This window comes from Saccoglossus kowalevskii, chromosome 19 (genome assembly GCF_978046115.1).
Source record: "Saccoglossus kowalevskii chromosome 19, keSacKowa6.1, whole genome shotgun sequence".
NCBI classification, from domain to species: domain Eukaryota; kingdom Metazoa; phylum Hemichordata; class Enteropneusta; family Harrimaniidae; genus Saccoglossus; species Saccoglossus kowalevskii.
In genome coordinates, this window is record NC_140659.1 from 7,239,087 (window position 1) to 7,260,978 (window position 21,892).

The 21,892-nt window shown below is 34.8% G+C and overlaps 3 protein-coding genes across 3 annotated transcripts in view; 1 reads left to right on the top strand and 2 right to left on the bottom strand.

Annotated features, from left to right (window-relative positions):
- The window catches only part of LOC100366916 (SPARC-like), a 37,422-nt gene extending 24,639 nt beyond the window's left edge, over positions 1-12,783 (bottom strand). Inside the window, exons 1-2 of the mRNA XM_006817776.3 lie at positions 12,642-12,783; positions 12,289-12,351 (exon numbers count right to left, since the gene is read on the bottom strand). Coding sequence (XP_006817839.1) covers positions 12,289-12,339 — 51 coding nt within the window. The 5' untranslated portion in view covers positions 12,340-12,351; positions 12,642-12,783. The remainder of the gene's footprint in view (positions 1-12,288; positions 12,352-12,641) is intronic.
- A 2,503-nt stretch (positions 12,784-15,286) lies between these two features.
- LOC146730250 (uncharacterized) lies at positions 15,287-17,842 on the top strand. Its single transcript, XM_085493627.1, has 2 exons — positions 15,287-15,507; positions 16,158-17,842. Exons 1-2 carry the CDS (start codon positions 15,347-15,349, stop codon positions 17,707-17,709), a joined length of 1,713 nt encoding a protein of 570 aa, XP_085349753.1. The 5' UTR covers positions 15,287-15,346; the 3' UTR covers positions 17,710-17,842.
- On the bottom strand, positions 17,738-20,087 carry LOC146730251 (uncharacterized). Its single transcript, XM_085493628.1, has 3 exons — positions 19,668-20,087; positions 19,455-19,551; positions 17,738-19,320 (listed from the first exon to the last, which is right to left on the bottom strand). The coding sequence occupies exons 1-3, from the start codon at positions 19,941-19,943 to the stop codon at positions 18,866-18,868; spliced, it is 828 nt and encodes a 275-aa protein (XP_085349754.1). The 5' UTR covers positions 19,944-20,087; the 3' UTR covers positions 17,738-18,865.
- Between the last annotated feature and the right edge of the window lie 1,805 nt (positions 20,088-21,892).

The window sequence follows — 21,892 nt, forward strand, 5'->3', positions numbered from 1 at the left end:
ATGTATTTTTTTATATATATTTTTTTGATAATTTGATATCAAATGGACATAATTGCTATTTCTCTACAAGTCTTGATAAATTCTTGGAAAAATTATGTGGGGGTATAAATTGTGAATGTTGACAAAAGTTGACTTTGGCGCACAAAGGGCAGTGGTCGAATTTTGTGTATAGATATAGTACACAGGTAGACGTACTTTATTAAATAAAGGCAAACAAAAGACTGTCTGCCACTCTTTACAGGATAGGATTAGATTACAGACATCACAACCAGTCTCCTATAGACATGAATTACCTGTCTGGGTAACACCCACATGAAATACAGACCCCATATTTGGATAACCTCAATCATATTTCCTGTCAAACTGCTAACCACTAAGTCCAGTATCGGTTAAATGTTAGCTTTAGGATACACATCGAAACATAACTACAGACTATTGTCAAATTCTTTATTTTAGCTGAAATTAATTTACATTAAAAAAACATTTTGGCCGTTTTGTATGAAGATTTTTGATGAGTTGAATGTGAAATATAGGAAAAATGCTATTTTCACAGGATTTTATACCATCCTCAAAATACATGATATCTTGTCTAACCCAGTTACAGTACAAGTGGTGATAAGTTAGTTATTGGAAAATGTTGAGCAATTGAATACAAGTCGTATATTTTTCTCCAATTTCCATGCATTACCAATTTACACTCACCCTAACAGGAATAATGCAAAATCTCCAAAATTGATTGAAATCACTCAATAAGTTACTTCCATATGAGCATGCAATTGCTCTATACCAGGTATTAGCTAGGCTTCATCCTTTGCATATGTCTGTCTCATTATCAAGATCAAGGTAACTTCATACTATAGTTTCTGAACTTCAAATACTTTCCAAATTACTTGAAAAGCATGTCTATATATACTTTTATGTATTGTATTGATTCATAGTCTGGGTTTCACAAAGTTCACTCATGCGAGACAGTCTTGTGCAAAGTTATTCATGACTGGTTACAGGCTACCGATAATGGCCAGCTAAATGGAATTATTTTTATTCACTTGGTCAACCATGGGGTACTTCTTAAAAAAACTTGTAATTTACAAATGTAATGGCAATTCGTTTGATGGTTTGATTCCAGGCTACTCTCTTTAAATAATAAAATAAAAAATAATGCAAGTCTAATCCAAGAGTACAACTTGAACCAAACACTTATCATTTCATGGCTGCTCATTTCAATTGCACTGACAAGATGAACAAATTTGGTTTACACAGTTGTAATTGAGGAGCAAGAAATAAAGTATAGACAAGCAAACAATGTACTGCATGAAAAGATTTACTAGAAATGTTTAGGAAGTGCTTTGATGGTCTTTCGATATGGGACTCATTGTGAATAACACAACACATTAACGAACATTATTTTAACGAAAGTGCCATTTTCTAAACCAGTGTCAACAGTATATTTATTTTCATCTCTTCTTTTTTTTTTCTTAGAATAGTATTTCACTATGCTCTGTTCAAAATGAATGTCAATAAAGTTATTATTATTATTATATAAATACATTGTTTACATGACATTTGAACATGTGCTGTGCCATGACCACTCCCCTTTAACTTTATAGACCTTAGGGTCTAAGATTTAGTATATTCAACAAAAAAATCTATATTCACCCGACTTCTATTGCATTTTATATTCAGGTGAAATTGTTTGAATAAATATATTTCACTTCAGAGGTCACCACTATGAAACATCCATCACCACAATTACACAAACAAAGACCACACCCCCCTGGGACAAATGCCACCCCTGTGAAAAACGTGACCTAGAAAGTCATTGCAAACCCTTTGAGCACTATCATTTTTCTCAGCAAAATTTAGGAGCAATATTTTGTTCTTTTTATGTACTTTTCTATATTTTTTGATAATTTTGAACCAAAAAAACATAACTTACTATTGGCTACAAATCTTGATCAAAGTTTTTGGAAAATAATGAAAAAATTATATGGGTTTTATTTTTGTTTAAAGTGAAGTGCTTGAAACAGATAAATACATTTTACACCTCTTATATACGAACCAATATTGAATACAACATTGCTTGACAAATACCACCCTTATTATGCAAGACCAAGAGAATGAATGAGGTTCTTTGAACAGGAAGTCGTGATGAGAAGCATCCACAAATTAGTTACTAATACTAAGGAATGGGTGGACCTTGGGCTCCTAGTTGGGCTTTCCTAATTTTGATCCCTGCCTCTTTAAAATCTACTGTAGGTGTTAAAGGCACTCAGACTCAATTTCCGGCTTTTGAAACAGACTTGATTTATTTAGCCGTTACACTCAAAGTCTGATCTGTGATAACAGATAATGACCTCAAACTCAGTTACTTTGTCCTGCGGCATCCAATTGTCTTGCAGTAAAACACCATGTCTGAGGGGCAAGATTTTAAAAGTTTGTCTCAACTGAACTTACTGTACTAACATTGTAAGGCAGTTTTTGACCCATGTGAAATTTAAAACAAACAATCTGCAGTAATGTTTGGAAAATATGTTACACGGTTCAGAATCATATTCTCTGGAGCAATCCGGTACCCAACAGATATTGTATGCCAGCTTATTTTAAGTTCCAAATATCCAAGAAGCAGATTCCAAAGCTGTATTGCAATTTTTTTTTTTACTAAGGAGAATCAAATGCATGAAGGTATTTTGATATTTACATGAGCACACATGTTTAACCTAATTCGTTGGGGGTTCTAAGAAAACTAATATACAGATGTATTACCGGTACTAGGCATGGCAGTCCAACATTAAAATTTGAGGGACAAGCAGATTTTTGAATTCCTGATTTATTGAGCAAAGAGGTTTTGCTAATGGGCTTTAAATGCGAATGGGTGTTGAGATCGAACGAGACAGTCATGCATGGCACATGTTTTTGTTCCTCAAATAATGCTCCATTTATTTGCATTGTACCAATATCATGGTTACATGGACCAACGGAACAGTTGACAGAATCAACGGGAAAGAATGGTACACTATTTGAGAAAACAAGCAGCCTGTCGGCTGAGATACACTGCGGTTCTCAACAAAAAATTGAAAATATCACTTTTTACCATAAATGACAAAAACATTCATCAAAATTAGATAATTGAAGATATTATCACGAAATGAACAAATCTAAAAGAGGTCTACCCAAGGTACATACACACCAAGTATCAAAGCATTCAGGCTTGTAGTTTTCAAGAAGTCAAAAAAGTAAAAAGTTGAAACGAACAACGATGACAGACAATCACTCGTAGATGTATGATAAGCTCTGTGTGACTAAGTCGTCAGCGGAGCTAAAATAATTGTGTGGTTTTCTCACACCAATTGGGTGATTACTGTAAAATCTGTAATAGAAGATGTAACTTGTGTTAAATTGGTACAATGCCGCAAAGGGGATACAGCTTCTATTAGAGCATCTACACATACGAGAAATTGTGAATTTTGGGTTCTCAATTTGAAAAAAAGAATGGGTGCGACTTCTATTAAGGATGCGCTTCTAATACAGATTTTACAATAATTTTTTATACCATCAGTTACTATATTATCATACACAACTCTCACCGAATTTTCTCTTTTTTGCTTGAAAAATACTTTAATCCTCCCTTTCCATCTTTAAATGGATCAGCCCTAACACAAGATAAATTTGAAACTAAACATATGTCTATTTCAACCTCTGATCTTTGCGAACTTTTACAAGGATTCTGCAAAGTCAATAAATTCTGCTTTGTCAGATTTTGTCTGCAGCTACTAAAAGTTGAAGACTAAAATAAAACAACTTGAGAATGGACACAAATTACAGATAGCTTCTATTCTTTCCTTTATCTCAGAGACAAGGTATTAAGATTCCATCCTTTTGTGAGCTGATCTTGGAGAGCAATCAGCCCCATTGTGACTCACAACTAAGGATGTGGTAATGTCATTAATCAAAAGAATACAATCACAGTTGAAATCAATGTTTTGACGTTTCAAGGAGAAAGACTATTGGGGTCCATGTCACAGTTTTCATGTAACACATGTAATATAGGTAGTGGAGAAATAAGGCTAAACTTGAAACAAGTGATCACTTGTGAGAGAAAAAGAAAAGTTATATTCTAAGCTGGATCATTGAAATACGACTTATTTTGACCATCAACACATCTAGGGGACAATTTTGTAGGGATACTTTCCCTAGCCTTTCTTAGGACGTGAATCAATGACTTAAGAAAAATGTCAATTACTGCAAAATTATCAAAAAGTTTGAGTCATTTCCATAGCAATGAGAACTGAATAGTTTTACAGCAACCAGTTCAAAATTTATAAAAAAAAATTATAATTTAAAAATCATATCTAAATCTACACTTAATATTCAGTCAAAACATGGATTATTTTATATTCCTTACCACTCATGCCTTTATGAAATTTAGTGTATTTTTATAAAGATAATAACAAAATTAGAATTTTGACAGTATCAAAAAGATTGGCTCTCCACAATGTTTAGGTTGCTAAGGGATGGCTCATTTGAAATCGAGGAGGGGAATCTTGTAGAGAATAATGGTGAAGAGCCAAAATAGAAATCCAAAATGTTAGCGTTAAGTGCTGTGGTGTAGTGTAATGTCTGAAGACAAAATTTGATGATGTGAATACAATATTTACAGAGAACCATGTTCCAGCCTTCAAACAAAGTATTAAATGGTAACTCTCTCAGCTGAATCCATATAAATATCACAATAAAAGCTTAAATTTCCACCCTAACCTTTTCACCACCAGACTTTCTTGCCCAAATATTTCTACACTTGTTTCTTATATTCTTCAATATTTCTGGACAAAATTTGAGTAAATTTTCAGTTTTTACTCAACAAATTTGGTTATTTTTGTTCCAAGCTTCTGATGGAGTGCAGACTATAAACTGGACTATTTTGTGAATTTGTGATAAAAAGAGGGAACTGATGGTAAAAAGGTTAAAGGGGAACCGCTCAATCCCATGGATTGCACCAAAGAATCATGGGACACTATTGTTTATGTTGTTGACAAATTTAATCTATCTTTTGTTATCCATTGTAATTTTAATCCAGAATGTAAAGTTTTCTCTGCAACACCAAGCATGCAATTTTTTTCCCCTCGTGTTTAGCTTGCAATTTTTTTCAAACAGATCTTCCAGCCAGCCACCCTGATTTCTAACTCCTATTTAAAAGTGAATAACCGTGACAAAAATGAAATCTCAGCTATTGGCTTTATAACTTGTAATCAACTTTAATCAACACCATCCGGTAATAGACAATTATCATCTAATTTTTTTAAGTGTACATTACTTTCACGACACCTAACGATCACACATATTGGTAATTTTGTTTGTACGACAGAATCACAAAACATACACAATTACAGGGTAGGGCATTGTAAATTCACTTTGGCTTGGCTTATTATCATGTCTTCTCTTGAACTCATAATATATTTAAATATCTGAACATCACTTCATATAAACATTTACAGGCTTTGTTTTCTAAGGGTGTTTTGGAGTTGGATATGTCTACCCTTCTCTATTTCTAATGAACATGATTGGGTAGCAGCTTTACATCATCTACCAAACTGCTGTTAGGTAGTTTTCTCTCTCCTAGATTTCAGGCACAAATATTGAGAACCAACTCAGTACACCTTCCCTATTGCACCAAATATAGTAAAAGTGTATTGTAACAAAGACAAAATGAAGCAGAAGATTGGCAAATTATTCTTACTGACAAGTGGTATATAATTCATAAAAATTTAATCTGTTAGTAATTCATACTAGAGACTTGGAAATGTTTATTGTTTACAAATCTCAACAGCAGGATGGAGAGTAAATACCAGAGCACACACGTTTCATCTCTTCTCGTACAATATACTTGTACATCTTGCCAACCCGAGAGAATATTTACAAAATTGATCCAAAAAAATTAAACCTTTTATTGTTTTAAATGTGCTACATAATCGAGTCATTGACATATATGTTTGGTTTTTTTTAACCTGTACGAAATATATTTTAGGACAAAAACTGAAAACATGAAAAATGAGCCTCATTGGAAATTTTACCACAGGACTAGTTATAAATAATGTTTAGAAATTCATGTCGTTATATATGAAAGTACTAGGGTTACCGGGGTACTGTAAAATACTATTTTCACTGAAGGAATGATTCATTGAAAATAAAATCCAGCGAATATACCTTTTTTCCTAAAGTTTACACTCATCAAAAATCAGTGAAAATATACTTCATACAAAAAACACAAAAAATCTTTTCAGCAAAAATTCCGGCTAAAATAAAGTATTTTACAGTACACCAAAACTGATGCAGACAGAAAATATCGCAATATAATTAAAACTGATGCAGATAGAAATTATTGCACTATAATCAAAACTGATGCAGACAGAAAATATCGCACTATAATCAAAACTGATGCAGACATAAAATATCGTACTATAATCAAAACTGATGCAGACAGAAAATATCGTACTATAATCAAAACTGATGCAGACAGAAAATATCGTACTAAAATCAAAACTGATGCAGACAGAAAATATCGCACTATCTTATCAAAACTGATGCAGACAGAAAATATTGCACTATAATCAAAACTGATGCAGACAGAAAATATCGTGCTATAATCAAAACTGATGCAGACAGAAAATATCGCACTATAATCAAAACTGATGCAGACAGAAAATATCGTGCTATAATCAAAACTGATGCAGACAGAAAATATCGCACTATAATCAAAACTGATGCAGACAGAAATTATTGCACTATAATCGAACACATACTTCACTTACATGAAGTCTTACATGTCTTTGCACTAAAGTTATATGTCTGAGGAATCGGGTGCAAAAGTGTTATTGAAAAATAAACAAAACTTGTTTTTTTACTGAGTTGATCACGCTGAATTTCATTATAGAGTGCTTCAAGCATTGAGACTGCAAGGTTCTCACGGAGTACAGATAGTCTTGGCCCTAACCGAACAGACGTACATTAAGTGCCTTAGGGAATATTTGTTGCTTTAGTGTCAATGTCAGTATCCCCGACAAAACCAGTCTTTGTTGCATCCTTCTCTAAAGGAATTTAGCCCGCCACAATAACAATTCTGGATTCAATTTGTTGCGATTGCAGAAAGGATAGTAACGCAGTAGACGTGTTTTTTTCAATTTTACAAATGGAGCGACACACAAAGAAAACCACTGTTTCACATTACAGCCTAATGTTAATAGCAGGAACCCTATATTCTTCAGGAGGAGATTTCGACAGAATTTAAATGAGGCAAATGGTGACATGACAGACCCATTTGTAAATATACAGCTGTTCCAATAGACCACAGAACGTGTTAATTCTCATGTGAGAACCCCTGTGCATCAAGCTTTGACCCATGGCTTGATTGTTAAACTATATTGATCAACCTTGCGTAATTCAGATTAACATCACTAACATCCAAACACACAAATATGTTATGGTTTACAAGTACTTACACTTTTAGATAAGTGGTAAACTCAACCAGATCACCGAGAATGCTTAGTTCACAAAAAGCTTCAGCAAAACTAAGTGCAGGAGACAAATTTAAATTTTTTATATTGGAAAATTTTATATGTTTGTTATTAAACAGTAACTCAATCTTACAATGAAACATCAGAAGCATTTTTGGAAAAACAGACCGACAAATTTTGATCAGGTTTCTCTAACCCCAGGCGTATGTAACACCATGCTATGTGAACTTCAGTAGTAACCAACAAAATCTGATTCCAACTTGAGTTTAAAACCATGTTTCACTTTCAGTTGGAATTTATTTTCACTGAGGGGATGATTCAGTGAAAATAAAATCCAGTTAATATATTCTTTTCCCATTTTACAATCGAATCCATGAAAAGAAATTCCATACAAAACATGGAAAAAGCCTTTTCAGTGAAAATAATATACTTCACAGTACTTAAACAGATCCTAATGAGTGGTGGTGCATGCTTTTTAAACTAAGGATAGAGTTGACCAAATATTCTGCTTACCGGACCCCCAATATTAGAAAAGAACCAAATCCAAGTACAAAAAAAGATCACATTTGTACAACAAATATGTTCCAGTTCATTTTCTCATCAGGAGTCCCTACTAGTACACAAAAATGCTAACACAATCTGTTACATTTAAACTACTTGTAGCATAGGCATGCCAGTCACAGGATTTTTTGACACTAATTGTTTTATTTTGATTAAAGTACTGTTTAACTTGTATTTTTTTTATTCAGAAACTTGAATTGTTTCATTCGAAATAAGTTTAACATAGCTTAGTATATACCTGTAGTTTAGGAGAAACTATTATGTGTATAAATTTCTTTCAAGACTTTAATTAATTCAATTAAAAATTGATTAGGTGTGGATTTTATACTGGGATTTGTGCCTTATATTAAGTGTCCCTAGGTTAGACATGCGTTTCTCATTACCAGGGTAATTTAGCTCAACTCTCTGAATGCACACCGTACTCTTGTGTTGCAACAATGATGATTCTACTCATGTTACTACTGCATAGATGAGAATATCGTACATTACGTACTTCCCAGGTTAATAGTTATGTTTAGTTGCATGATGGGATTTATTGTAGTGAAAATAAATAACTTGGTCAATAAATGGTGCATTGTGCCAGCATGATTACGACCAGTACAAATCACAAATGCAGTAAATTTGATTTTTAGCCAAGTTATTCAATGTTGAAAGGCTTTCAACCAAGTTTGGTCAACATTAAAAGTTTAGGGAATTGATTACTCGTCGACGTTGCCATAATTTACAGATTCAATCTTGTGATATTCAATATTCAGAAACTATGAAAGGATTCATTTTCATACTTTTTTGGGGTAAGAGTTAAAGTACAATCCAAAAACTCCCAATCATGACTTTGTTGTTGCTATATTGAGGTCACAGCACAACTGGAGTCCTGACTATGTAGAGAATTTAAACACGAGAACTATGACTGGCAGTACTGTGGTGTCATGTCATGACACTGACATTGACCATTAGACAGAATACAGTTAACTTGAAATGCTACAGTCGCACTAAGTCATGTTCGATATGGAACCCATAGAGACAACGTATATAACGCATGCAAAATGTGTTTACAAGAAATTTAAATGGCATGCTGCACAATGACTATAGTGGCCTTGTAAAATAACCATGGAAACCTTGTTTTTAAATGTGTGGGAAACTGGGATAATAGTTGACACTAAAGACTCTTTATGTGGGGGTCAGAGTAGTAGCTTTATTGTTCTGCTCCCCAACTGATCAAGCTAATGCTAGTGCAGAGGAAACTGTCTCACCAATGAGCCTGATAAAACAGTTCTGTTTACAAAGTTATTGAAGTTAACAGCAGGTTTAAATGCGAGTTCGTACTACACTGAATCACAAATGGACCACCACAGATTTTACTGTACAGTATTGTTTGACAAAATTTTAAACCCTTTCAATGAGTAAATTGGCCAAAAATCTGAAAGTTGCGACATTCACGGGTTATACGAATTGAAACCTGCCATATTTAGCATTTGTTTGTGATGAAAAATGTATTACAAATTCAGCTCCAGGTAATTGCAACATGAGTAGAATAGTCATCCTATCAATTTAGAATTGGAAGGAATCTAACGGCAAGTAACAAATATCTAGTGTGCATCTCAGACCAATCTTAAAACAAGGGAGTCAGGCCATCTGCACATATGGTAGACGTCTGCCCCATGGGACTTCTGACTTGAATGCGTGTTGTTATCGTTGTTTAGGTCTGGCATCTACATACGTCACAACTCATTCACTATAACAGTATATGCTTCACATCTAATATTGAATATGTGATATAGTTCAACTGTCTAACAGAATATTCAACATGTGATTTTGTGGCATGATGAAATCCTTGGTACTTATCAGCTATTGACAGATATCTTACTGTTACATCATAATTGTTGCATTTATAATATTACTATTACTTGATATGCCGAATGCTTCAAACAAACAGTTGTCTGCAAGAAAAATTTTACATAAACTATAATATAATCAATAAATAAATTTTGTTGCCTCAATGTGGCTTATGAACATTTTGGGGTTTGATATGTGGCTGTGATTTGGCTCGAAGTATAGCCACTGTATACTATAGGTCGGAACAATTAACGAAGTCGGCAAGTTTCATGTCAGGATTGACATTTATTGAACTACAAAACGGGAAACATCAACAAATAATAATAACGATAACAATGGCCTGAGGATCTCCAGTGTCACATGACATGAAACTCAAGTTGTGATAGGTCGGTTCTAAAACCAATCACTGATCATGATAATAACGTCATAAGAATATGATATAATATGAATACGAATAATCTAAACTAAACTAAACATCAGAGCTATTGCTGCACAGAAATAATGCAGCAAATGAAATAATTATAGAAAACATTTTGATGTCTAACTAGACAATTCAACTTAACTAACACACCTATGATTTGCATCTCGCCCGACAAGTTTTGCAATGAATTGATTTAGGTATGCACTGTCAGCTGCATTGTGAGAAAGCCCCAATCAACAAGTGGGATTTGAAACTAGAATGAAACTAGAAGACTACAAATATAACATTGGTTACATCATGTGTGCTACATTTTTATGGCTCGACTGGTTCACCAGTCAGAAAATAGAAAGTGTCTGTCTGAAACTTTATCAAAATGAAAGATAGCAGTACCAAGATTATAACCACAGCCTTACGATCAATTTTTAGTAGATTATTTAAGGTTATTATGTAATTTACTGGTAATTTTCGATTATAATTGAACTGGTTTATAGAAATTTTGTCTGTAAAATTAATTTTTTTATCTGTCTGAAATGTGGAGTACCAGTCTAAAATGACAAGGTTGATAGGTAGCTGGCTAAAAGCCTGCTGGTCTTTACTCCCCATCATGAGTTGTGGTAATCGCACAATTTTATCTCGTTTGTGACAGTGGCTTCACATTTCTTCATGCGACAGGCTTTAAGACAAAAAAAAAGATTTTCACAAAATATTGTGAGAGTTTTCATTCAACAATGAGTTGGATATGTAATAACAGGGTCACTTAGATAAGGTGTATTCACATATACTACTTGGGCATTCTTTGAAGTACAAAAATGTATTACGATATTATTTAAATGGTATATATTATTTTTACACTTTCGAATACTTTTTACACAATTACTACATACAGACAGATCTATCAAACAAAAATAGTGGTTTGTTTTTTATACAAGAGAAAATGCAATATGCTTCAAGAACTTTCTTCTATGGATACGTATTTACACTTTATGGAGTTTTTTGTAATTGCGATGCTAATTTTGGACCAAATAGGCCTACTTGCTGCAGGTGCTGAACACAATTTTTGAAAAAATATGCTTTCAATTATGCAGGTTTTGTTTTGTGAATTGTTACAAAATCCGACACATACTGTAAAACCATTTATTTTTACTATTTTGATGTTTTAAGGATATGCACTGTGTTTTAATTTCACAAATTTGTCAAGGAAACAATGAGTTCTATTGTTATTTTACATGTTCACATAGATGTAATTTAGTGGATTTTTCTTATCAGCGAAAATAAACCCCAGTGAATAATTAATACATTTACAGTATACCGACAGATGTCCTTAGAACCCAAAACAATGTTGAACAGCTATGATTTGCCTAATGAATCAAATGAGTCTAATAAACATTATATTCACAAATTTGGGAACCAAATATAAATTTCTGTAGATATTTTGACCCAGACGCTGACACCTACAAATCTGGACTTTCTTGGTACCCAGTCATAAAAAGTGATTTACACACTTTGCATTACGTCTTATCTACGACTCGTAATTCGGTAATAGTGTGCCGTGCACTTCTCTTCAAACGGCAATCCAGCACGTTTTCGGTGGCAATAAAAACCCCATACCGTACATAACACGAGGATGAATAAATTGGCTAGGTATGTCAATGTGCTACAGCATTTGTAGACAACAGGATAACGAAAAATCGTGTAGTAGTATTCCGTACTATTTGAACTAAAGACATTTGGGCGATAGTACAATTTCAGAATGGTGTGCATACACCGGATAGGTACACCGGCGCCGGTTACCGATATCGCAAATTCCGACGCTTGTGCGCCCATGAATGACTCCACGAACAAATTTGAGGGGGGTCTTTTTTTCAACGTGAAGTCACACTGGAGGTGAAAATATTTCTCCTGTGTGACTGACGATCTGTAAATAATATCACTGTTGTTCAATATTTGAATATAATAAGTACTCACGCTTACAGCTGCAAGGCACAATAACAACATGATTCCGATTTGCTTTGCCATTTTGGTTTTTTGCTGAAAATGGGAACAGATTTTCAGGAACTTCAGGAAATGTTTGTACACGGAAATATTTACACATGGAACGGACAAATACAATTACTAGTATGCGGGCTGCATGAATTGACACTTAGAAATATACGTCTCTAGCCGGCTAAAAAGTAAAATACGAACGAGTGAGCGATTGAAACTTTTGGACTTTTGACTTGTGCGTGATTTTGCTAGCATACACAGAAAAAAACAATCAACATGCACCAGTCTAATAAAAGTAATATATCGTCTAGCTATGAAAGTATAATTGAACTCACATTGTTTCGACTCCAGTTGCTGTGAAATTATTCTACAAACACTCGCAACTCAACTCCACGGTTGGCAAAATACCAGCAGAAATGGAACAGACACAAGGTGGCCAACGAGACGTCTGAGTGCTCCGTTTATGCTAATATACAACAAGACAGTCGACTGGTAGCGAAGGGGGAGAAGGTGGCCTTAATGGGGTCATTTCCTGGCCGTCTAGTCGGTATCCTCGTGGTACAATGTAGTGTGTTGATGAGACCATAGGCTTATGATTGAAAAAAATGCAGTAAACATTTTTGTATAGAAACCGCGATTCAAGCATATGTTTCCGTAATTGTTTACCACACAGTGTTAATTAAACTTTAAAGGCGCCTTTTATTCCAGTAATTTCGATGTTGTATACCGCAGCCAACCAAAGAAACATTGTTTCAAGCCGATTAACTAAAATATCACCCGGGAATACCACGTGTCGGGCACATTCTCTTAACGACTTACGTAAATAGATAAAGTATTTTAAACTTTTGGGAATGAGCAATGATAAAAACAAAAACAAAAAACCATAGTTGATTTTGCAAGAGGGCGCTTTGAAATACTCGTCCTCACAACCCAAGGATCAATAATAATAACAAATAGCTTGAGCTTAAGAAAAGTGCAAAAAAACAAAACAAAAAGACAATCCAAAACAACTAACTAATTAACTAAACTAAAATAATTTTATAATCCGAAAAACAAAATTAGCTAATTGATATAGATAAATTTATCATTACTAGAGAAAATCTGCACAAACAAATCTTCCTCACATAAATTATGTAGATTGGGTGCATAAATATACAATGATTTAAGAAACTTATCCCTGTGCCCAGTAATATCATTATGTTTGCAGTGCATTATATAATGTATTTCATAAATATACAATGATTTAAGAAACTTATCCCTGTGCCGAGTAATATCATTATGTTTACAGTGCATTGTATAATGTATTTCATAAATATACAATGATTTAAGGAACTTATCCCTGTGCCCAGTAATATCATTATGTTTGCAGTGCATTATATAATGTATTTCATTCCCCAAGTCATCGTTGTTACATAAATTACATCATCTATTATCTCTATCAGTACGGCCTGTCTCAATAGGAAAGTGTGCTGAAATACGGCATTTAGTTAAAGCTATTCTATGTTTCTTGTTTTTAATTTCATCCAAATAGTTATCTAACTTATAATTACTTTTAAATGTGTTGTAATAAGTGCTTAACTTATTATGGCCAATTTTCTGTAAATCATTTCCCCAATATTTAATGTAAATAAGCTTCATCTTCTCTTTGAACAAGTCACAGAAATTTGCTTGACTGATATCTACATTATCCATTTGAGTAATTCTCAACAGCTTTTGTACAAAGGTAAACCATTGGTCATGGGTGTAAGCACTGCTTTTTTTGAATGCTGCATTAACCCTTTGCACACCATAGATACTTTGTTGCAACAATGTTGCAGGGCCCATTACTAATTTGCATATTTGTACTCCCATTACCCAAAACTTTTTACCAATTCAGTGTGAGCCAGGTAGGTTGACATGTACACAGGGAAAAGAAGACTAGGACACTGTAGTTTCATTTCATTTAAAAAAAAAACACACATTTTATTTACAATTCACTTGGTTTCTAATTTATGATAACACCGAAATAGGCACTCATTTCATCTCTGTCCGTTTCATACCAATGCCGGTCTACGCGCCCGGTAACTTCCTGTCTATGTCTAGCCATGGAACTATAAACCATGGTCTAGCGTATTTATTTGTTTCCCCGACCAACAAATCCAAAAAAATCGTCCGTAAAATATAATTTAAAAAAATCCAGTGGTTCCCCGTCGAAACCAACACCATGTCTTGGTCCTGAAAACTGGTCGTCATGTGCTGGAATGTTCACGTCGGTCCTTTCATTTGACCAGATGTTTGGTGTATTGGCGATGTCATCGACATCAGAGTCCGAGTCACTGTCGGCATCGGCATTCAACAAGTCTAACAGTTCATTAGTACCGATGTCACTGCCACTGCCACAGTTGGTATTTTGGCATAGCAATTCACATCTCAATCTCCCTTCGTCTATTTCTTCCACTGTAAAGCCTTCAAACTCAGTGTCTGAATCAGACTCATCGAAAAATCTCAGAATTGCGTCACGATCAGTTTGCGATGACAGCTCCGAGTCGGCCGGTTGTTGTTGCATCCCGGTACTGGGGCCCGTAGTCTGCTGTTCGCTCACAGTTTGGAAATTCATCACTGAGTTAAAACTTTAAACGTATCACACAAATAGTTGTGAATAATTGCATAAAAAATCCAAAAATACTCGACAGGAATTTAATTCGTTCGATTACAAGTCAGCTGTGTTTACAAACAAATGCAAATACGCAGTGGAGGTCAACTGAATGATCGTGTCTGTCAACCACTGAAAAACCTTGCATATTCCCGCCACAGTCAAATTAGTGTGTAATTTATTCATATATTCGGAAGAAGTATTCCTTATTTGGCAGGATTCTTTATTAGGAATATACATATGGAACAGTAGGGCGGGAATTACCGGGGCAACGACACAGTGATTGTGTTTAAATATTCAAACCAACGGTAATAGCATTGAACTGAGATACGTCATCAATACCTCATTAATATTCATGTTACGTCACTGATCGTAGTTGCGGACAAACAAGTGTACGCACAGATAGAAATGGCAGCGAATACGAACGAGATGTCTTTGACCGAGGACGATGTTCCGGGCGCAATTTTTTTATATTCTTTAGTCGAAAAACATTCTGTGGAACAACTGAAGAGATGGCTGAAATGTCGAGGACTCAAAACGAGTGGAAAAAAGAGTATTCTGATACAAAGGTGAGTTCGATGTTGCATTTATCTGTACGCTGAAATTTACTACCGGGATTTCGATTTGCCTATCGTGTGTACCAGAAATCGTATTTTTCAGAATAATTGTACCCCATTCATATAAAAATTAAAAAAATGTGCTGTTAGTTGTTTGAAAAACCTAAAATTGCCATGTTTTCCCTCGGAGACCAGACTTAATGTTTCCTGGCATGACCGGAAGAGCGACAGCCGGTTGTGAACGGTCACCATAACACAACTGTTTCTGGATGGTCTACGTTCGTTTGTACACACAATATTCATGGCATATTGTTGTCGGGATTTCTGTTTTTATCTGTTTTATTATTAAAAAGTCATTGTAGCCAAGTAAAAATAAACACGGTCACAGTATTTTTCTGTGATCGCGACCATGTTTACTTCCTACTACTAATGTACTGTATATTATCATATTGACACCCTGTTGAATACGTGTGAAAAACAACTAGGAAACATTTTTTATAACACTGTCTACTCTGGAAAACAACAGTCTGTCCCTTCAGCAAAGAAAATTTCTATTTACCCAACTGTTAACACAATGTTTTTATTAATGTTAGGTAAAACAAATATGGGTTAACTACAGTAACTATAGTATAATAATGTGGTGTTTTTAAATGTATTTACAGGTGTCAGAATTGCATAGACTGTGGTGCTTCACAGCTTATTGATCCTGGGATAGATGATGGGTATTGGTTAAAGACGAAAGAAGCTGAGGCACGCTCCTGTTCTACTGTTAGTGTTAATACTATTTTACCAATTAATGGATGGAAGCCTCTGTGTGAACTAGAAGACAATATGCCTATAATAACAGATGGTCATATATTTTATTATATAGTTGAAAGTCATCCAGCCAGCCAGGGTAATAACATAAATAATGACTCTGAAGATGAACTTGATTGCCATACAGCTAAACCCCTTAGAAGAGGGGAACAGTTTTACAGAAGTGGCCATGTGTTACAAGTATATGCAGTACAAACAAATGCGACATTTTATGTAAAGGCAAAAGTGCAGGCCAGCATGAGAAGTGTAAGCTATTTAGTTACAATTGCTGTATCTCCCAACTCTGGTTTTGTAAAAGAAGCTACTTGTGAGTGCAAGTCGTCCACCTTAGGAAGGTGTAGCCATGTAACTGCATTACTGCTTTATATCGCAAAATATGAAAAGTCGTCTTGTACCAGCAGACCGGCAGAATGGGGTAGAGGATCGAAGAATAAAAAAAATCCTATGAAAATTACTGATGTGAATTACAGCAACAGGAAAAAAACATCAGATGTCATGAACTTTGACCCAAGACCCCCCTCACTCCGCAATGATGAGCTCGATACAAGAGCTAAAAATGAGTTCATTATCAGCTTACAAAATTCCCACAATGCCTTACCATCAATGTGGGAAACTATCATTCCAATCCACTATGATGATTACACAATAACAGATGATCACATGAAACACCTTACAGCACAACGTGATTTACTGTTTCAAAACATCACAGTGAATGGCATCAACGAACTGACAGCAGGGCAAGGTGATAGATATTGGCACAATGAGCGACGTGTGAGAGTCACTGCATCTCAATGTAAGCAAATATTTATTTGTAAATCTGAGAGTGGTGCTGAAAGCATTGTTGGTGGTAAATTGTGGGAAAAGCCAGTTTCTACAGCAGCAATGCATTGGGGTCACTCAAATGAACACAAAGCCAGGAAGCAGTTTGAGGATAGACACCAGGATTTGAAAGTAAAGGAATCAGGAATGTGGACAAATAGCAAGCATCCAGGACTTGGTGCATCCCCTGATGGCATTGTGATGGACATGGATAACAACATAGTTGGTGTATTGGAAATAAAGTGCCCATATTCACTGAAAGCCAGTAAACCAGATACTTTCGAAAAAGACTTGAGTTTTAAACAAGTAAAAAACTTTTGCCTAGATTCAGAATTAAAGTTAAAAAGAAATCATTCTTATTATTATCAGTGCCAAATGCAAATGGGAATCCTGGAGACCAAAACATGTTATTTTGTTGTGTGGACACCCAATGGGATGACATGTGAACAACTACAGTTTGATGCCATTTTGTTTGCAAATATCAGCAAACGGCTTATAAATTTTCATAGAAACAAGCTTGTCCCAGAATTTTTTGAAATGAAAATACCACGAAGACTGTCAATGTTGTCCATTGATTAAGTACACAGAGATATGACCTGGGAAAGTATCACTTACAAGTATCATTTTTTTATTTACACATTTCAATTACATTTGTAAATAATGTATTATTTTAATTACATAAGTAATAAAGCTTGATATTTTTTGTGTTCAACTAATAGTGTTCTGTTTGTTTTCCATATGCAATACCATGATAACTTTTAATTCAGTCAGGTACCGGTAAAATTCATTATTTTTTTCTTGTGGCCGAGACAGACTAAATTAATTGTGAGCACCAGAATGACTGAATCAAGTACAGTGTGACACATGAAAGTTACTTTAGGAGTGGATTATAATGTGACTAAATATTATTGTGGAATGATAAATATACATTGCATACTTGTACTATGACAAATCAACTGTATTAATTAATAATACACTTTGTTTGATTCTTTCAGCGAACAATGGGCTCCTGAAAGTTAACAAGACAACCAGCCACAAACACCATTTGTGAAAACACTGGCTGTAGAGATAGTGGAATTTTTTTTTTAGTAATCTAAACTTTTTAATGCGTTCAATAGCACGCTCTACATGTATTCTTACTCTAGCAATCTGTTTAGTTTGAATCTCTTCAGCTGCTGACAATTTATCTCTATTCCCTAAGAATGGTGGAATATTTAGGTCTGCTTTTTTTTCAAATAGTAAGTCCCTGATTGTGAAACCCCTGTCTGCAAGGATCAAATCACCTTCGCTGAGCAAATCAAGAAAACCTGACTTCTGAACAATTTCCTTATCTGAAATTGACCCTTCAAAAGCATCAGACACATAAGTGATTGCCCCTGATGGAGCAATACCTATGAGTACCTTATAAGTAACATGGTTCTTATAACTAGAATACATATTGCCCTGCTGCTTAAAATGGGTAGACTGATAAACAAAAAATTCAGAACAATCAATTATTACACGAATATCTCTAAATTTCTTAAAACATGCTGGTAAGTTGCGTTTTACAATATCCCTTGAAGGAAACATATCACTTCTTAATCTAGAAAACTGCTTATACAAAAGTTGTATCCACGTTGTAACTACAGTTGTAACATGACCCTTTGAGATACCAAATCTATATGCAATATCCTGATGTAATAATCCTACCCTAAGTCTAACAAGTGTCAAAAAAAGTTCATTCATTGAATCAAGTTTACTTACGTTCAGGCCCACGACGCAAATTTGGAGATGCTTCTTCATTATTATAATCTCGTTTCCAAAACAGCAGTTTGTCTCGTGCTGGGCCCAAAAAGTTCCACAGGCTCATAAACTGAAGCCATGTTAAACCAGTATAAAATTTGCATTTAGCTTCATTACCCTCAACATCATTTACACTGAAATAACGTTTTTCCACTGAAGTTGGGGAAATGTGATCAGAATTTTTCAGTAGTGTTAACTCATTTTTGAGGACTGTGTTTTCAACTCGCAAACGGATGAGCAAGTCAATCTCCTGGCTCTTGAAGTCTGTTTGAACACCTTTATCAACTGTCTCTATTTTATTGTCCTTACTCGAATCTGGAGTGCACTGACCATTGGCAGGTTGGGTGGTTGATACAGCTAAATCACTGACTGGGGTCCCATTACAAATCGCTTCAGTAGTATGTGGTTCTATAAAAAAAATAGTATAAATTACAATTTAGAAGGAAGAAGAAACAGTTTATTTTGATTAATTTGTCTAATTGGACGTCTTGGAAAATATTATATTATGTCAAGGTTTACATTAAGACATGAGTGAACCTCACCTGTCATAGTGTCTGTAGCAAGAAGCAGTAGACCACTTGCTGCACTTGAAACATCCATTGGTTTTGGAGGTTTTCTTTTTCTAGAAAAACGCTGAATCTAAAATTTAAAACGAACAAAAGAAATGAAATAAACCGGATATGATTAAAGTACAGTGACTAACAGCTACAGTACTATTTACAACTCAGTGCAACTATTACTTTAAATCGTCGTACCTGCTCCCCATTGTATGTCGCCGGTATAGGATCAGGGTGCTCATCGGAAGGCCCATTTTCTGAAACAAAATGTTTGCTGCATATGTATGTATCTTTCTTAATACTTTCCACTGAGAAATCTTGTCGTCCACAAGCATGAACCCACGTCTTGCATTTGTCTAGGTTCCGGTGTGGCTTCGGAAATCGAAGAAAAATAACATTTTTCATGTAGTCCCGGTCACTGTATCGAGAGTCACTCTTACAATTTCCATGGCAGCAATGTTTTGTTGTAACCATAATGTCCAATAACAGTCCTTTCTTAGTAATGTAAGACGATGATTTCTGGACGATCCGGCCCTGGTCGCTTGCGGAAGCGAAGTGAAGTGGAAAGTAACGGCGACGACGATCCAACACTGCACTACATTGTCCGCAATTCAATATGGCGCCGGCGCATGCGCAGCCAAATTTCTATTTTTAGCCCTTACACAGATACCCTGATCAATGCTATTGATGACAGTGTCGTTTGGCCTACAGAGGTCATTGGATATTCCCGTTTAAAACCCCCATTTTAAAGCGATATTTGAACACTGTGAATGAAAAAAATACATGGATATCCAGTGGAAATACAACAGAGGCGAAATAAGGACTTGCAGTGAAAAATAGCAACGAAACTGGGATGCCTTTTTTACGGAACCAGCGACTACGGCAATTTTCACGTGTTGACCTCTGCTGGCACGCAAGACTGATTGCGATGACAGTCTGATTTTTCGACATTAAAAACTCGCCAACAAGGAAAAACAACATTTTATATAGGTAATTTATTTAAATAATGTTTCCAGTTCAGATGAATATAAATTTTATATGTATTATGCGTTTATTTTGGATAAAAACTGCGGTAGAATAAATGAACTTTCACCAAACATGCCGCTGTGTTTGTTTATTTATGCAAATTGTCACAGCTCTTCACAAACACCGTCCGAAAAACCCGTTGTACAAGAAAAGTACGAGGACAATTCGTATATAATTTTCAGTCTGAACGTACCTGTATTTCTAATTATTTTCATCAACAATTTATTTTTTCATGCAAAGATCATGGGAGATCAGAATCAACTTCTGTTTCAATCTATGAAATACCGGCCGTTTACGGCCGCATTGGGATTTTGACAGCGCATTAACGGGTGGCCTTTTACGGCCGGATTGGGTTATCTTTGGTCAGAAATAAGCGGCCGTATATGGCCGCATTGGGGCGCAAAGGGTTAATGATTGCATTGTTTGTTTTTTTACATGACATTCTTTGATATGATTTCATGACTGTTGTACAAATTTCTACCATAATTGGGTACCGTCCCAACTCCCCTCTACAGGCATTATTTGATGCCTTCTTATAAACCCCAAGTACTCTTTTGCAGAACTTAACATGAACTTTTTCAATTACCAATTTGTCTGAGAATAATATTGAAATTAAATTGTCATCATCAATCTCAGACTTGTTAGTTCTTGATCCTTTAAAAGCATTTGTCAAGAACCCACCCCAAAATCCACAACCATAAAGTATAATTGGTTTAACTAAAGAGTCAAACAGTTTACTTGCAAGACTTACTGAGTAACACTCATTAGTATCCCAGAGAATTTTAAATAACTTAAATAACGCTTTCTGAGCTTTGTCTTGTAACCTTGACGTTGCTTCATTAAATTTCCCATTAGTCTGGAAAATAATGCCAAGGTAATTGTAAGAATCAACACATTCTAGTTGTGTTCCATTTATAAAAAAACTTAAATTTGTCATTAAGACATTGAATATCATAATTTTTGACTTTTTGATATTGACTTTAAGTTTCCACTTTTGACAATACAATTGAATAGCATCAATACCTTTCTGCAGCCGTTCATGATGGCTGGTAGATAGTAACAGCAGATCATCAGCATATACAATACAATTAAATTTATAACCATTCAAATCTACTGGGTCAAAATGATTTACAGTATCGCAAATGTCATTCATAAAGACATTGAATAATAAAGGGCATAAATTACAGCCCTGTCTCACTCCTCTGTGTGAGTCAAAATATGGAGTTACTCCTCAGTTTAATTTAATATTGTACTGTGGATTTTTATAAATTGACTTGATAGCAGCATAAAATTTTCACACCAAACCAAGTCGAAAACCTTGAAAAAATCCACAAAACATGAAAAAAGGTAGTTACCAGACTTTCTAATTTTCTTATTTACATATTTTGTAATTGCAC

Excerpts from the sequence above, each read along its gene's own strand:
- LOC146730251 (XM_085493628.1), bottom strand. The coding sequence starts at position 19,943 with ATGGTTACAACAAAACATTGCTGCCATGGAAATTGTAAGAGTGACTCT. Across the intron at positions 19,552-19,667 it reads CGACATACAATGGGGAGCAG|ATTCAGCGTTTTTCTAGAAA; the intron begins GTACGACGATTT and ends TTTAAATTTTAG. Across the intron at positions 19,321-19,454 it reads TGCTACAGACACTATGACAG|AACCACATACTACTGAAGCG; the intron begins GTGAGGTTCACT and ends TTTTTTTTATAG.
- LOC146730250 (XM_085493627.1), top strand. The coding sequence starts at position 15,347 with ATGGCAGCGAATACGAACGAGATGTCTTTGACCGAGGACGATGTTCCG. Across the intron at positions 15,508-16,157 it reads AAGAGTATTCTGATACAAAG|GTGTCAGAATTGCATAGACT; the intron begins GTGAGTTCGATG and ends ATGTATTTACAG.